The following is a 16,280-nucleotide window of genomic DNA, read 5'->3' as shown; positions in this document are numbered from 1 at the left end:
TGAAATATTATGCACAGCTTGAACGAATGTTTAAAATAAATACAGTAGAAGAAACATGTTGTTTGTGAAATGAGAAGATAAATTAAGTTTAGTGCAGACACATTACTCCCAAGCTTTGCTGCTTGGCGAACGCTTTCACAGCTAAGCCCTCTAGGCCTTAATCCAGACCTCCTCCCCTAAGCAGTCAGGACTTCGCTCTGTACCAACGAGGCTGAGAGGCTCTGCAGAGTATTCTGCTTTGTGGAAGGAGCAGTTGTTTCTGCCTCTGTATGGACGGACAGACAGACAGAGGGAGAAGAGAACCACGAGGGTTTAGCAATGGGTGCTGCGTGGATGTGACAGTGGAGTGCTGTCATGGGCAAAGAAACACGCCTTTGTTTCCAGTATCGGCTCAGCAGTTCCCTCCAGCCACTTCTGCTCAGCAAGATTAAATTTATTTTCATCCTCTTAACCGAACTTTCTTTTAATGGAAGTAGGGGTGACAGCCCCCGAAATAGATTTCCTATGGAGCCGGTCCAGAGTGGCACTGCACGCAGCGTGTCACCCGATAAACTTTTTTCCTGCCCTGGGCCTTTATCTCTCAAGTGACACACAGCCCTCTCTGGACACCAGGAGGAAATCCCCCACTGCTGTGGGGCTCTGCCCGTGGGGCTCCATCTCCTGGGCAGGCGTTCCCTGGGTGGCAGCCAGCTCCTTTCCTGGGTCCCCATTTTGGATGCTTACAATCCCTGTCCGCAGGAGCTTGGTGGCTCAGCTGTGTCCCCGCCAGTTTGGGGTCTGTCCTGGTTTGTACCGTGGCCTGTTCCCACTCAGTAGTGCTAAAATGAAAGAGTGCAATGGAGGACAAAAGCACAGAAAGCTGTGTAATGAGGGAGTTAGAAGAGGCTCGGAGTTCTGAGATGATTTTCCAAGGGCAGTGCTGGGAAGTGTGTTGTTTAGAGATCCTTTGCGATGCAGAGGATGCATGCTGCCTATTGGATGGGCACTTGAGGAGTGTTCAGTGGCATCTTCCCTAATAATGACTTCCATGAAAGAAATCAGCTTTTTTTCCTGTCACCTCCCAGCAGAGATGGATTGCACCTTTCAAATGGATTTGCCCTTTCTGTAGAACGAAGACCACATTCTGATTTCAGTGGTGGGCATCTCGTGTGTCTCCTCTCCTTAGCTGAGGAGCTGTAAGCCTCTGAGCACTGTTGGTACTGCTTTCTAGGGAAGCCTGCACAGGGGAACCGTGCAGGGAGTCTGTAAATGGACCTGCAGCATTATGGCCTTTGAGCTGAGACAAGCCTGGCACTCAGCAACCTCGTGTCCCTTCCTTGCTTGCTCCCACATGTCAGTGGACAGCCACTCATGGCACTGCTTGTGCTCAAGTGCCAGGCAGAGCAGTGGGCAGCAGCTGCCCTTATGTCCTGAGGGGCACAAGCCCTGCACTGATCACTGCAAGACTGCAAAATCCATAGCCTTAAGGCATTGGGTAGTATCTGTGAACAGCCCTGAGGGTTTCAGCTGGCAGTTCTGTGCTGATGGGTGATGAGAGCAGAACTTTCTGTGCTGCTCTGTCAAAGTAGAAGTGAGGAAGGGTTTAACAGTGGTGCTCTGAAGAAAGACTGACGCAGCTGAGAACTGGATTTTAAAGTGCATTAGTGACATAACTGTTCTTAACATCGTTCTTTGTACAGTGTGAGAACCTCACGTCCCATGTTACAGGTGGCAAATCAGGAATACACACCAAAGTGATTTGTTCTGAACCAGCACAGGGGCTGATGCTACACTGGGACTGAACTCCCTTGGCTCCCAGATTTTTAAGTCTGCACTCTGTTCATTCACAATATTGTCGTGCTTATTGGACCACGTAGTTGTGCCTTCCTTTTACAACCCCTCGATGCAGCCACATTTAAAAGATACTTCAATTTCACCGCTGTTGAAAAGAGAAGTTCTGAGTTATATCACTGGGAAGAGCTCCTGGAGAAGCTCTCGCTTTGGTCTGTCACTTAAACTCTCAGCAAAAGGGCTTTTTCGGGAGTGGTGAGAGACCAAAAAAAGTCTGGCTGTGAGGATACGGGAACTCACCAAAAAATGTATGTCTCTGTGCTTGTTTTCACTTTCCATTTCAGTTTGGCATTTCCCTCAAGGAATCAAAGGCTTTCACAGAAGAGATCTTTTTACTAAGTTGTAGGTGCAGGAGGATGCCCTGGCCTCTGTCTTTTCAACACCTTCCTAAACATGTACCATCCCTTAGTGCTCCATTTCTGCAAGTACGTCGGCTCCAAAGAAGGAGTTGTTTCAAAATGCTAAAGTGGTCCGGAACCTAAGAGTCTGCATCCACAGAGGGCTTTGGCACCATGAGACATGCATTTGTGTTGAGGTTTTGGCTTTTAAGTCCCTCTGGTCCTTTTGGAGAAGTTTGGCCTTCTGTCTGTCCTTCTCACGCTCTCGTTCTGACAGCTTTGCTCCTTAAGCACGACTGAAAGCTTCTCTTTCCAGACACCGAGGTGCCTCTGGGAACTGAAGTGAGTTGGACACTCCAACTTAGCAGCTTTGTAAAATGTCCCGCAGATATAAAAATATAAATTCTCTGAAATACATAGCGTTGTTAAATAGTGTTCTGGTGATCACTGGTATGCTGGTCCTCTCTGATTTGAGGCTTTTGAGAAGATAGATGCTGTTTTAGAGTTAAAACAAACCTGTTATGTTATGCTAAGTCATTAATCCTCTCAGGATTGAGTTAATTATGCAGAAAGGTGCAGTCTGATAAAGATTTGGAACTACATTTTTGTGTCAGTGGCTTCACCAGCTTCTGCCAAGACAAAGCCAGGATTGTCATAACCCTTCTTCTCTTTGGCTTTAGCTTCTTTCTCATTGTAGAGACAGAAGGCACAGTGGGGCGTCTCCACGGCCACTGTCTTGCTGAAGTTCTGGAAGTCTACTCTGTATTTCCCTTCTTTGGTCTTGGACACGATGGGAGCAAAGCGGTAACCCCAGAGCACCTCTTCTGGGATATAAGATGTCCTGACTTGACAGGTAGCACTGGTGGCTTCAACGGTGCCATCTAAAAACACCACCAGTTCGAAATCCTGCTGCAGAATTGTTTCTGCTGCCGTGTGGAAGAAGGGGCTGTTTTTGTCTATGATATGGTAAATAGTCAGTGGGGAAATGAAGAAGAGATTTTCATTGCCAGCATCAACGATAAAGTCGATGTTGACCTGGTCCAGAATGATTGTCTCTCCCTCTGGGGTGATGGTGGTCTTCAGGAGTTTGCCGTAGATGTGGCTCCCGATGAGCAGACTCTTCCTGAGGTTTGCCACTCTGATGAGGAGGCAGAGCTTCCCACCACGTTTGCTGATGACCGCGTTCCTGCTGAAGGTGATGGTCTTGGCCCGGTTTTTGGACCTTGATATCTTGGCCAAGATGGCCCCACACATGAAAGAGTTGATGATTACCCCCAGGATAGACTGGAAGATGAGCAGGAAAATGGCGGTGACGCATTGTTCTGTGACACATCTGAAGCCATAGCCAATAGTGACCTGTGTCTCCAAGGAAAACAGGAACGCTGAAGTCAGGCCGTTGATATTCTCAACGCAGGGGGTGTGATTTATGGAGGGATTGAATTCTGGAAGATCTTTGTGTATGTAGGCCACAACATACCAGAGGAGACCGAACAGAAACCAGCTGCCTAAGAACGCTGAAATGAAGATAGTCATTTTGTATCTCCATCTCAAATCCAGGATGGTCGTCCATATATCAATCAAAAAGACGAACCTTGACTGCTCGACATTGCCAAACTCTATGTTGCACCTTCCATCTTTAGAAACAAGCCTTGCTTTTCTCCGGCTTCGTTCTGTGAGGTGGCTGCCAAAGCGTCTCCGGAGGTAGCTGAGCATTCCCTCTGCTGACAGCGTTCTGGAGAGTAAGAAGTAATAAACATGATGGGTAATGTGGGTCTCGTGTGTACCTGCAGGCAAGGAGTACAGACTGCCAAGGTCTCAAGGCTCTTGCTTAGGAAAAAGTTGTATCATTTGCATATTTTCCCTCTGCTACTGGAGAAAAAATGCCAGTAAGTAGATGAGGAAATGAACAGATTGTTGCCTAAGGAGCATTCCAGCAAAAAGAAAACTAATGATTTGGGCTTGCTCAGTAAACCTGTGAAACCAAGAATCAGTCACCTGTAGTGCTGTCCCCTGCTCAGTTGAATAGGCAGAGGAACAGAGAAGGGGCTGAGTTCATTGTGGGCATACACTGAGAAAGCAAATGGGGAGTGGTTCAGTTCTGAGGGGTTTTTTTGTCTTCTGGAAGATGAAACTGAGCGTAGAGAAGTGTGTGTGTGTGTTCATCAGAGTGAGGAGTCACTAGGTGTGATGTAGGCCACGCATTGAGGAGGAAATGGGAGAGAGTGCAGACGCTAATCAAGCCAGGCAGATGCAGTGACTTTCAGCTTGGGTTTGAGGTGTGAGTTTCAAACTCTGGAAACACAGAATATAGGACTTCTAGGAGAGAATACAATAAGTAGTAATAACACAGATGTGGGATTGGGATCAGCATTCATGCAGAACTGTGCCAGTGCTGGAGTTACTCAGGTATGGGTGTGGGGTGAGGGTGATGCTCTGTAGGGCAGAGATGGCCTGCTCTGTTTGCAGGCTGTTCCACTGCCATCGTGCCACCATCCCACTTCCCTGTAGGAAGTCAAGCTGTTGTACAACCCTCTGCCCAACTTTCACCTGTTCTCAGTGGAGTCATGTGCTTAAATACCCATGGCAAGAGCTGTTTGGCTGCCTTCAGCCTTGGTATCCCACGGGCAGAGTGGGAACAATCCATAGGCACACGTTGGACTGCACACACTGACGTGAGTTGTTTAGTGCAGAATTTGCCTTACTTCAGTTCCACCTTTTAAATGGTAATTTTAAATGTGCCAGTGGTGAAGCTGGCTCCTAATTGCTGGGGAAGGAAGATTGCACTCCTTCTGAGCAGCCATGTGCCTCGCCACTGCACCAGGAAGGAGGGAGCTGCTCTTTGGCAAAGGCTTTCTTCCATTCACTCTGGAGCAGAAGCTCCCTAATGTTTTAGCTGCCTAAAATAAATCTTCCCACTGGACATAATGGCCACGGGGAGCACAGAGTGCCTCTTGGTGCAGTAATCAGTAGCAAAGGGAAAGTACAATTGATAAGCATGAATTAATGGCACTTTGTGAAGTTGCTTTGTTTCACAGTCTCACACTGAAAGCACCTTCCAGTGCTCATTAAAGTGAGGATGAAGAAATGAAGGTCACTCGTGCTGTAGCTTTTCGCTGTTATAAACTTTTGCTGCTGAATTTATTGGTTGTGAACGTGGCTGACAGAAGTTAAACTTTAAGCAAATAACTGAGGAGAGGTGGGGGGGGGGGGGAGTGGGGTCACTCTCCAAACAGTCCTCAAGTTTGATTTCCCTGACACGCTTTTAATGTGTTCATGTTAATGAAAATTTGAGCAAGAAGAAAATATTCCCGAGCAACGCACGGCTCCCAGAAGTTCTCCAGTATTTAACCTTGAACTTCCCTGTGTGCAGATGTGTGTGGCTTCAGCTGTTTTGTTGGTATTCACTGTGTTGTGTTGTTTTTTTCCCTGCAGCAGTGTGAATGCTGACTGTTGGTGTCGGAGCAGACCGAGCAGAATGACTCCGTGCCACCCTGAGCTGCACGTGTGCACCTTTGGCACAGGTGAGCTCCAGCAGATTTGCTCCTAACCCTCCAGAAAGGTGTGAAGGGGAGAAATGGGAGGAGGATCCCTGATCCAGCCAGCTCTTCCTGCTGGGGTTGTCATAGATGTTACCACAACTGTGGCAGACCTCATTCAGTAATCTTTGGATTAATCCAGCCATATAAATCAGCAGATAATTACTGCGGAGGAGATGATGAGAGGAAGCCAATCAGCACGGTCTGGGCTGCAACCTTAAAGCAAATCCCTAAGTTTGCTGTCCCTTTCCTGCTTCTTTAAATCTTCCTCGCTGTCTTCAGACTGTTTTACAGTTGTGTCAAGCTACCCCAGGTAGATCAAAGTCTGAAGAATTGCACCCTTCTTGAACCAGGATGGCAAAGCAGTCCTACCCCCAACAAATCTTTCTTGCTCCCACTTAAAACTGGAATGTTCAACAGGAGAATTCCCTCCTATATCAGCACTACAGAGGAGATTCTAGGGAGCAAGTTATGTAATACAGCCCTCAGTCCTTTCCATTAAATCACCAAAGGTATCCGACCCCACTGTGTCGTAGCTAATATTTAGCAGGATGTTTCCTGTCGAGCCCAAATAAACCCAGCACTGCGGTGTGAGAAATGCCTTTAGGAGGAGCTGGATAATAACGTTTCTCAAAGATCTGCACTGCTTGTGTTAAGCAGTGGGACCCTGTCCAGCAGCACTGCCCCGAGTAGTGATGGCACGTCAGGGTGAGCTGCAGAAGCTGCTCCCCTCATCTGCCAGGGATCACCACAGCAAGCAGGGACTGTTAGATTTCTGTTCTTATAATTCCTAATCTTTCCCAGCTAACCTGCACTGCTCCCTATAGCCGGGGTACCTTATCAACACGTGGCAAGTTGGTTCCTTAGAGAACTTTTCTTTCCTCTGCACTTCTGCAAGTAGCTAACAGTCATTAGTGCTCCTGTTTGGTACGTACCAGTTCCTCTGCTCGCTGGGGCTGTAAATGAGCGGTCCTCTCTGCTCCTGCCTGCTCTCAGTTGGTGTGTTGGGAGCACTTCTGAATGCAGGGGGTAATGCTGAGGAGCATTACTCACTCCCTGGGTAAGTCCTCTGTGCAGCGCTGTGTGCGGAGCACATTAATCCAGGGAAATGGCTTTAATCTCAGTCACGTGCAGTGCTGGAGAGCAGTGGGTGTAGGAAGGGGAAGCTGTTTGAGGTTTTGAGGGGGGTCAGATGGGAACAACATTTTTTAATGCGTTTCACTGATGTTTTGATAGTCGTGGCTTCAAATGCATCTCTGCCTTCGTATCAGAGGGGTACGAGTGAAGCTGGCAGAGCCTCATCATTAGAGGGAGAAAGCATAAATGCAAAGCAGCCCTCTGAGCTCACAGCTTGTGACAGAAATGCATCTTTGTTAGGGATTCGGATGAATTTCTAAGGAGCTTAGGTAGAAGAAAGGGGGATACGGAGTTAAAAGATTATTTTTTTCAGTCCCTCTCAGCTCTTTTTTAAGATCAGGTCTTTTTCAGTCCTTTCTGTTTTAGTTTTTGCCGAGCTTTCTCCGAATAAAGTATGTGAAATATCCAATTCCTAATACCTTATGAAGCCCTTTTTTTTTATTAGAAAAGCCAACTACAGCACTTAGTCTTACTGTGAGCTATCTGCTGGCTGCTTTTCTGCTGACACCTTTGGAGAGTACAGCTCGTTTGCTTTTCAGTTGGTGCCATGGCTAGAGCAGGAATTCACCTGCAGCAGTATCCCAAACCTGCTGTCTTTTATCAGAGCTGTAACAGAATCAGGGACTGCCAAACATTCATTTTAAGCACAGCAGGAGCATAACACCCCCACCCTGGGGGTGTTTCTGAGAAGAACCTCATTTATCTCATCCTCTGTGGCCATGTTACGTATGATGGACAAGTTAGCAAGGGGACCAGACTTGCTGGTGCTGGCAAGTTGAAGTAGGCAAGCTTTGCTTCCTAGCCCTGGCAATGTCATCATCGAGCAGTTATTCCTGAGAGCAGATCCGAGCTCAGCACGGCGGATGTGCCTCCGAAGTGTCGACTCAAATGGCAGTTACATCTGTGAAGTGAGATCCTCCTGCTAACCCGGGGGCCTTGTCACAGCTCTGCTCCCAGGCTGCACTGTGCTAACCCAAAGTCTCCCTGGCATTTCTAGTGGGTACACCAAAAGATTTTGCCTGCTGCCTTGCCCCCTCTTCTGTCAAGCAGAATCACAGCAGCTGTCAGAGCAGCCCTTTGTCAGCAGCAAAGTGACACGTACCTACTTACCCACACATTGTGTATTTCTCTGTGTTACTCACTCTGAATACGAAATGGGCATCTTGAATCTCAGTTTACTTGAACGCAAATGTGTGATCTGTCTGGCTTTATGTGAGTTCCTATGTCCCCTTATATCCCCGTTTGTCATCACAGGAGGAGTGCTCACTGCTGCTTTTTAAACTGGGTGAACCAGGAGTGTTGCAGCCACCCCCGGTGTATAGCACAGGGGTAGAGCTGCAGTTTCCCCTCACAAAACTGTCTCGAAGGCATAATTCATTTGTGAGAACGCAGGCAAATGAGTGAATGAAATGTGCTGCAGCAATGGAGTTTTGAGCAAGCCATGTTTTCTTGGAGATTGAGTGTTTGGGGTCCTCGAGGGTTGCAAATAAAGATTTACAGCAGTAAAGCCACAACTGCCATCGTTAACCATTAATATTATTGTAATTAGCACTGCATACAAAGTTAACTCATGACTGCATTTACTGAGAGAGCTTGAGGTGTTCAGCTTAGGTGAACCCATAACAGCTTTGGGGAATATACAGCAGTGGAATTTCTTCCTGCCCTGGGAGGACAGCCCTGGCTCACAAACTGCCCCTCTCTGCCACGTGGCCCTTGGGAAGCACCAGTCCAGACAAAAACATTTCCCAGCTATGATCACTTCCTGAGGTCTAAAGGGACCTGCATGATTTGTGATATTAATTCTGCATCCCCCATAGCTCCTTCTGCTGTGGCAGAGTTCCCACACAGCAGTGATCCTCCACACCCTCAGGGTCCGTGGTGGGATGTGTGCTCACACTGGGTATCTTTCTAGTTCCTTCTCTGCTGCCAGGAAAAGGCCTTACACTGTAAAGATGTGGTGGTGGTGGACTGCTGAGTTGCATCTGTTTGCCTGAGTGGGAGCAGTGTGTAAGGAAAGCAGTGTCGTGCAGCAGGATGTGTGCTGGGAAGGCTGTGCAGCAGAACCAGCAGCCAGAAAGGTCACGGGGAGAACGGGCAGAGTCATGTGAGCCAATTTTGTACGTTCTCATTTTGTTATTCTTTGCTGAATTATTAAAGCCATTGAATCATTAACTCACAATTTGTTTCTACAGATTGGCAATGTCAAGTCTCAGTCATCAGTACAGTGCGCTGGAAAGGCTTTCTGCAAATGCCCTGGGGGATGAGAGGCAGCTGACTCAGGCATCAGCAGTGAGCTAGATGACAGCCATTACCCACAGAGGACCACCTGGGAACACCGTGATGGTTCTGACCCCAGCGGGGCATCCAATCTCAAGGTATCTCAACACTCACCATTCTCCTGCCCTTTGTATTTCAAACTGCTGGGGAATGTTGTGATCCCAAACAGAACTCAACATTGGGTATGACAGAAAATGCTGATAGAAGGACCCAGCACTGACAGTACTCATTGTTACAACAGCTTCAGACACCCTTGCTGACTCAGTGCCCAAGGAAAGCACGATGCTGCTCTCCTTGTACTCTACATGGCACTAATCAGAAGCAAGAAAGTGGAAGTTACCATGACATAAAGTCTTCTGACAGTAGTTTACATCACAGGGCATAGCTTATGCCAGCTCCAACATGGAGATGCAGTAAGAGAATATTGGAGGGTGCATGCTCAGCCTTGCTTGCCCTGCTGCATGCTTAGTCAGCCTCGGAGACAGGATTTGATTTACTATCTGTCAGGTCTATAACACTCCCTCTGTGTGAACCTGAGGAGGATGAGAGGAGGGCAGATAAGCACCTAACCTGGGTTAAATGAGTTCCTTTGATTTCTTTCACTGTGTGTTTATAATAAAGGCTGCACTCGGCTTATCAGTGCTCCAATCAAATGTTTGTAACTCGTGTACTGCACGCTGCAGTGCCACTGTTCTGCTGCAAGCATTCACCTGCTTCCAGCACTGGGATAAGCCCTGGGAAGTGGTTGTCCTAGTTAGCACTTTGGGAGCACTTCCATGCAGAATTCAGAGCACTGATCCTTACCTTGGCTATTTTATTCCAGAAGCATAAGAACCACTTCAATGCTTGTAACACATCACTGCTCCCTGCTGATCTGCCACACTTTTCTGCTCACTTTGCCTGCAAGCCTGTCACATAGCAGCTGCAAGCTAGATTGGCACTTGCTGGCTGATGCTGCGTGTTTAATCAGTTGAGGTTCATCAGTAAAAGTATCAGACATCAGTAGTTCAGAAGATTTCCTTTCATCATTCAGTGCTCTGATCACAAATGCTGGCAGTGCTGCAAGCTTTGATTGACAGATTTTCCTCTACCTCTGGTTCCTGATATCTGATTTCTGCTATGTTCAACCAAGCTGTCTAGAAACATCTTGTCCTGTTACATTCTTATCTCAGTAGTTTCTTTCCCTCATCTCTGCTTGGCTGCTGCATCACGGGGTGGGTGTCAGCAGTGCCTTTTGAAGGGGTGTATAACATAGCCTGCAGCTCCTGCCCTGGCATTTAAAGTGAGCTTGTGGCCACACGTTCTGGAGTGGGGAAAAAAAATCTCATTTTTCACCTGGTTTTCAGGTGAAGTCAGAGGTGCTAAGGATGTTTTATGCTCTTTCATACAAGGTTTGCTGAAACAAGTGCCATCCATCTGAGTTAGAGAGCCAGTGTCCACCTGTGCCTGGTAGATTGGTTGGAAGGTTCCTGTGATTTATTACAGATAAATGCCACAGGAGCGAAACATTTCAGGAGCAAATCTTGAGAATCAAATCTCAGTTGGCAGCTGTTTGCCTCATCTCCTACTTTTTCACACCTCCTGCAGAAAGCAAATAGCTTTCACTTACAGAAGAAACCTGATTATTCCCTGAAATACTACAACTCAGAGCTGTCCCTTTTAAGGGTAATTCTGGGGCATGCAGAGTGCCTTTGGAAAGTATTGGGGAGCACCAGCTGCAGATCTACAGACACAAACAGTCTGCTGCCCCTGGGGTGTGCAGCATATCACCAGTGGAGCTGCTTCTGCTCCAATCCTTCAGTTGCTTTTGTGTTCCTAATTATTTATATAAGTGTAATTGACTTGCAAGACATTCCTGGCTTTCAGTGCACACTGAGTGAATTATTGACCCATCACATGGGTGGCTGATGTGAAGAGACATATGAACAGACTGGGTACAAAATAGCTGCTTTGCATTCTTAATAGCAAATGTAAGCCATTAATAACTTTGCCTGACGCACTCAGAGCCTGCACAATTTTAGTTTAACATGCATATGGCTGAGTTCATCCTCAGTGTAATTTGAAATTCATTGGGCATGGACTTCATCTCCTTATGCTGCTTTAAAATCTCTCCTGTGTTGAGATGTGATATGCTAATTCCAGAGTTTATGGCTGACTTGAGATGCTACATTTGAGAAATCAAATCCAATTAAATCAACTTATTACCAAGGCCAGAGAGTACTACTCAGCACATTTTAATTGTTGCTATTTCACAATGAGGAGTAAATTTCAGGAGAATACTGTTGTAACACATAGACAAGGGCTGACCTGTCCTAATAAGGTTTCTGTTTGCAGCTCTTTGGAAGCAGTGGTAAAATGTTTCTGGGAGAGTCCTATTACCTGGGCTTAGTTGTAGCTTTTCACTTCTTTTTGTCTGCCATGGGGCAGTTGCTCTCCCCTTTGTGTCTGTTTCCCCATATACTCATAAATGGAAGCAAAAGGAGTGTGTTGTGTGGATGGAGATGCCCACTTGCTGTCTTGGTAGGAACAGATTTATCATCATCTGAGGAGAAAAAACATCCATGTGCAAAGAGCAGAGCAAAGAGTGAAAAGAGGGGAATATACAGTGGTTGTTTTTTTTGAGGTGGAAAAATATCAAGCTGATTTGCAGATGCTGATGAAAATCTGTAACGTAGGTTTATTATGAGTGCCATCACTGTGCCATTTTGTGCACAGTCCCTTGCTCTGGCTGCCAAGGTTAGATGTCAACTCCTTATTTGTGTGAATAAAGGAGGAGAGATCAACTCCTTTATTTTATCTCTTGGTATTACTAAACATTCACACTCAAGGTTGCTGTTCACATCGCAGTAGCTCTATGTTATGAAAGGTTGCTTGTATAATTCTGCTTCCCTCTCTAGGACAGAAGGTCCTAGGGCTTCCAACAGGAATTGTTTTGCTCATGATTGCTCTGCATGAGCACTTCTGCCAGCACAGACGGTATTTGAGGGAGTTTATCAAGGTATGAACCAACTTAATTTACCTTGCTTTTATTGTGGGATGCTACTGCAAAGGAGTCACATTTGCATATCAAAACCCCATGCTGTGATATCAAGAAGCAAATAAAACCATCTCATCTCTGTGAGCACTGTGCATGGAGGGTGCAAACTTATCAGCCACCCACAGCCCCAGTGTGACCTGTTGTTTAGAAAAGATTTGTGTAGATATTCAGGGTGAGCTACCAAGGCTCTGAGCCTTAGCTATAGAGCTCCATAAAGGTATGCAGGCTGATGCACAGCCTGTTTTGCAGACTAGAATAGAGTGTTGGGCTATATCATATGCTAGTGCATCCTTTGCTGTGCTGTGCTGTGCTGCTGAAGGAAGGGATGCCTGGTTCTGCTGTAGCAACTTTACACTGTCTCATGGTTATAATAAAGGAGGGAAAGCCACATTCCTGTGCCAAACTCCCTTCCTTCCCACTGTAGTCCAGAGACTTATGGATGCTCCTCAGTGTTTAGGTGAGCTGCTGAGTACAGCTGAAATGCAGAAGTTGTTAGTGGCCTTCAGGGATAGGATGCTGAGAACTGCATGGCTGGAAAGAGCTTTCCACTATCACAGCCCAGAATATCACTGCTTACCAGCTCCTGGTGGGTCCACAGAGCTGCCACCAAGAAAAGCCAATTCTCAGGGCTGTTCTGTTTTGTTTCTAAAGGATCAGTCAAGGGCAGACAGATCTGGATGGAGCTGGAAACCAACAAGAACCTTGATGAAAGGAAATGAGTCATGAAAGCCTCACATCTCCTTCCCACTGCCAAAGTGTGTGTGTGGGGGGGGTCACTCTGGTTCTGTGCACATCAGGACTCACTGCCATGGCTTGGAAGCTTCTGCAACCTACCTACATGTAATACTTACTAACAGCAGCTGAGGACCAACACTGTTACATCTTATTGGCCATTTTTTAACAGAATTTAAGAAAACAGTGGCTAGAGAAACACTTACTTGCAATTACTAGAGAAACACTTGTGGAAAAAAGGTTGTGGTAATGGGAAGTAGAGGTAATCAGTGCAGAAGGGCACCCACTACTTGTTGATCATTCAGACCATTACTTCGTTGCTTTCTTAGTTTTATTCTGCGACAGAGATTTTTCTCCTCTTGTGCAGTGAAGTTGCATCATGCAGAAAATTGGTTTAAGTACGAGCTCTTTCATCAAATGTTCTCAGAGAACATCACTAATAATTCATTAAAGGGGCACTGTCGGCTGGAACACTTTAATTAAAATCTTCTGACAAGTCAATGCTGAAGTGGTGTGTCCTGGTTTTCCTATTCATTGCTAACACATATGCAGATTTTCTTTCTCCCTGCAGATGTTTATAGGAGTTGAGAAAATTGATGGGCTATGAGACTGGGGAGGTGAACTGCACACTGTCAGGCCCAAAACAGGAGAGAGTTTAAAGGTGGTTACTTTTTTAAACAGTAGTTTGGAGTAACTCCTTACTGCAGGACCTGAGCATCTCCCAGTGCACCTGAATGGAGAGAACTGGTGGTGCAAGCAAACACAGTGAAATCAAGGTCTAGCAGTAAAAATGGTTAGCTATTTCTTGCTTCCAGTCTGGGTGCACAGGCTCATCCTTCTAGTAACTGAGGGACAGGAGGGCTGTCCAGTACTCACACAGGGTCAGAGCAGCAGTGGTGGCAGTTACCACCATAGCTGGCTTGATGCAAACTTGCACCACCCTGTCCTGTGTGGTTTGTTGCATTGCTGCACTTCAATGTCCTTCCAGCCCCGTGGCACAGTTACCTTTAAAGAAAGTAACATGGCAGTGAGCCTCTTACCTTGGGTGTGAAGCAGCAAAGGTGACTGCAGCAGGGAGGTGGGAGGGAAGGATTCCTGTATCCCCTACAGCATGTAATTCCCAACAGCTTCTCCACCAAAGGGAGCCCGGCCAGGGCCCTCCTTGGCTTTTATGTGCGGCTGTGTGAGCTCAGACTGCTTGCCAGCTCATCTGTATGCAATGGCTCATTAACATAGTGGCTCAGTTCATGTATCCTATGTGAAAGGTGGAGGAGTGGCTGCTGGATGGGTTAAAACATACAGCACAAGTGTTGAGCTGCTGAGGCTGGGGAAACATCTCAGCCTCTTGCCCCCATTTGCTGGTGTAAATCCAGCAGCAGTGTCTTGACTACGTGCAAGGATCCTGCCTTTGATTTGCATGAGCAGTGTGGTTTTGGAAAAAAACCAAAACAACCCAGTGTTTGCAGCCACCAACCACAGGCAGGTGGAAGACACTGTGCAGGTGGGATCATCTTTGTCTCCCAGAGTCTTAGAAGGAATTGAGGATACAATTTGTACATCAAAAGCTTATTTAATGTTATTTATGCTATTTAATGTTTGGTCAGAGGCAGATTTGTTCACACAGTTGATACCAACAGATTAGTGACTCAGTGTCAGAACTGCTTGCCCCGGAGTGCTGTGAAGACAAAAAGCACCCATACAAGAGTTAGCTCAGTTATAGCCCATTCTGTTGTTTAAATAGCTCAGTCATTAATGCTAAGTGTGATCATTTTGAAGCAGCACTTTCCATCTCTGAGCACGTTAATCCGTCTGCTGTATCTCCTCACACTCCTGTGAGGCAGGTCTGCTGTTAGCAGTGCCAACACAGCACCAGAAATGTGATGATGGAATGGCTGCAGGTAACTTCACCACGAGTAATTGATGTGGTATAGTCAGAAATAATAAGCCCGGTTATTGTTATCATGTACCCAATACACGCAGGAGTCCTGTACTGTTCACATATTGGCAGTTCATGACGGTACTAATTAAATTTCTCTCATCAACCAACACATTGCAGGATGTTTAACATAATTTTTCAAAGAAAAAAAAGCTGTTCTCCTGTGATGCAACTCAATGAGATTTTTTCCCATTAGTTTCAAGGAGTGTGTCGATCCCTTAAAGGGTTTTACTTCTGTTAAATATTATCCTCAACACCGGGAAATTAAAAGTGAATGGGCTTTCTTCTTTCTTCCACTATGACATGTCAAAGGAATGTTACAGAAATGAATAGATTTCCCTGGCTTTCCGAAGCTCCCGGGGTGAATTTCAATTGCAGGTTTCTAGGAAAGACTGTAATTAATGACTTTATTCAGTCTGAAACCAGAAAACTCTTTCTGCATTTGGAGTGAGGGAGGTGGAGCAGGAGGAGAGTAAAGGATTCAGATTTTCACAAATGACAAATGACTTCTAGGTGCTCTGAGACCACTTAAATGGTGGCAATTCTCATAGCACTTAATAAAGAGAAATCATTTTGTAGCTGGCTTCTCACGGAGGACAGGAGAATCATCCATGACACTCTTAGAAATGTAGGGCATTGTGTTCAACAGGTTGCTTTATTTTCCTAAGGTAACACTTCCACGGTTGTAACCATAATCAGGGAACTAAACAGCATTTTCAGGTACACAGGTACCCAGCTTGCCCCAGGTACACAGCAGCTCTCCTCCATTGTGATGATCTCCCCTTTTCTGAGCTGGCATCCTTGTTTATCAGTAGCATACTGGGAGCCTGTCCTCTAAAGAAGAAATAGAAAATGAGGTGTGACTGAGCTAATGCCAGAACATCCCCTGCTACGTTTGCAAATCTTCCAGTGTTCAGTTTTTCACATGCAGAAAGCATTTTTGATTGAGCATTCTGGGAGGTCTGCTTGCCTGAAGCAGTTTTCTCTATATAAATATTGATCATTTCTATCTAATCTGTCAAATGAAAAAAAAAAAGATGTCATGCCTTTATCTTTAGGAATGATTATTTATAGAAGATGCCATCTCCCTGAGATGCACCCAAAGATACACACCTGAGGCCTGGCAGGGAAGTCAGTAGTGCAGGCAGCTGATTGCTCATTAACCTCAGTGCAGCTAGGCTGGCAGCCTCCCAGTACTGATTTACTCTGTGTTTACCATGGGGAGGGATTTGAAATCCATTGCAGTTTCATTCTGAGTCCCAAGAGAGGTGATTCCATCCTTCCCATTACATCTCATTTTCTATCTGTAAAATGCTGAGCATGTTCTAGATAGCAGTGTAGCTATGAGTCTAGAATTAATGGCAGACTGTTCAGTGTGTGTGTACGTATAGTTGTGATTCATTCCTAAAACTTTCTTTTCTGTGGACTGGAACCATCTCAAGTGGAGAGAAATGTGA

The 16,280-nt window shown here is 46.0% G+C and overlaps 2 protein-coding genes across 2 annotated transcripts in view; one reads left to right on the top strand and one right to left on the bottom strand.

Moving 5' to 3' along the window:
* Positions 1 to 1,776: 1,776 nt before the first annotated feature.
* Positions 1,777 to 13,978, bottom strand: KCNJ1 (potassium inwardly rectifying channel subfamily J member 1). Its single transcript, XM_065738555.1, has 2 exons — positions 13,928 to 13,978; positions 1,777 to 3,900 (listed from the first exon to the last, which is right to left on the bottom strand). Exon 2 carries the CDS (start codon positions 3,879 to 3,881, stop codon positions 2,766 to 2,768), a length of 1,116 nt encoding a protein of 371 aa, XP_065594627.1. The 5' UTR covers positions 3,882 to 3,900; positions 13,928 to 13,978; the 3' UTR covers positions 1,777 to 2,765.
* Positions 9,187 to 16,280, top strand: part of KCNJ5 (potassium inwardly rectifying channel subfamily J member 5) — a 34,729-nt gene continuing 27,635 nt past the window's right edge. The window contains exon 1 of the mRNA XM_065738554.1: positions 9,187 to 9,216. The gene's annotated coding sequence lies outside the window, so the exon portion shown is untranslated. The remainder of the gene's footprint in view (positions 9,217 to 16,280) is intronic.

This window comes from Cyrtonyx montezumae, unplaced genomic scaffold, assembly GCF_038088225.1.
Source record: "Cyrtonyx montezumae isolate F1298 unplaced genomic scaffold, pur_monq_1.0 scaffold_22, whole genome shotgun sequence".
Lineage (NCBI taxonomy): Eukaryota > Metazoa > Chordata > Aves > Galliformes > Odontophoridae > Cyrtonyx > Cyrtonyx montezumae.
This window is presented reverse-complemented; position numbering and strand designations above follow the sequence as displayed.

What these genes read in the sequence shown, in the direction of transcription:
- KCNJ1 (XM_065738555.1), bottom strand. Translation starts at nt 3,881, where the DNA reads ATGCTCAGCTACCTCCGGAGACGCTTTGGCAGCCACCTCACAGAACGA.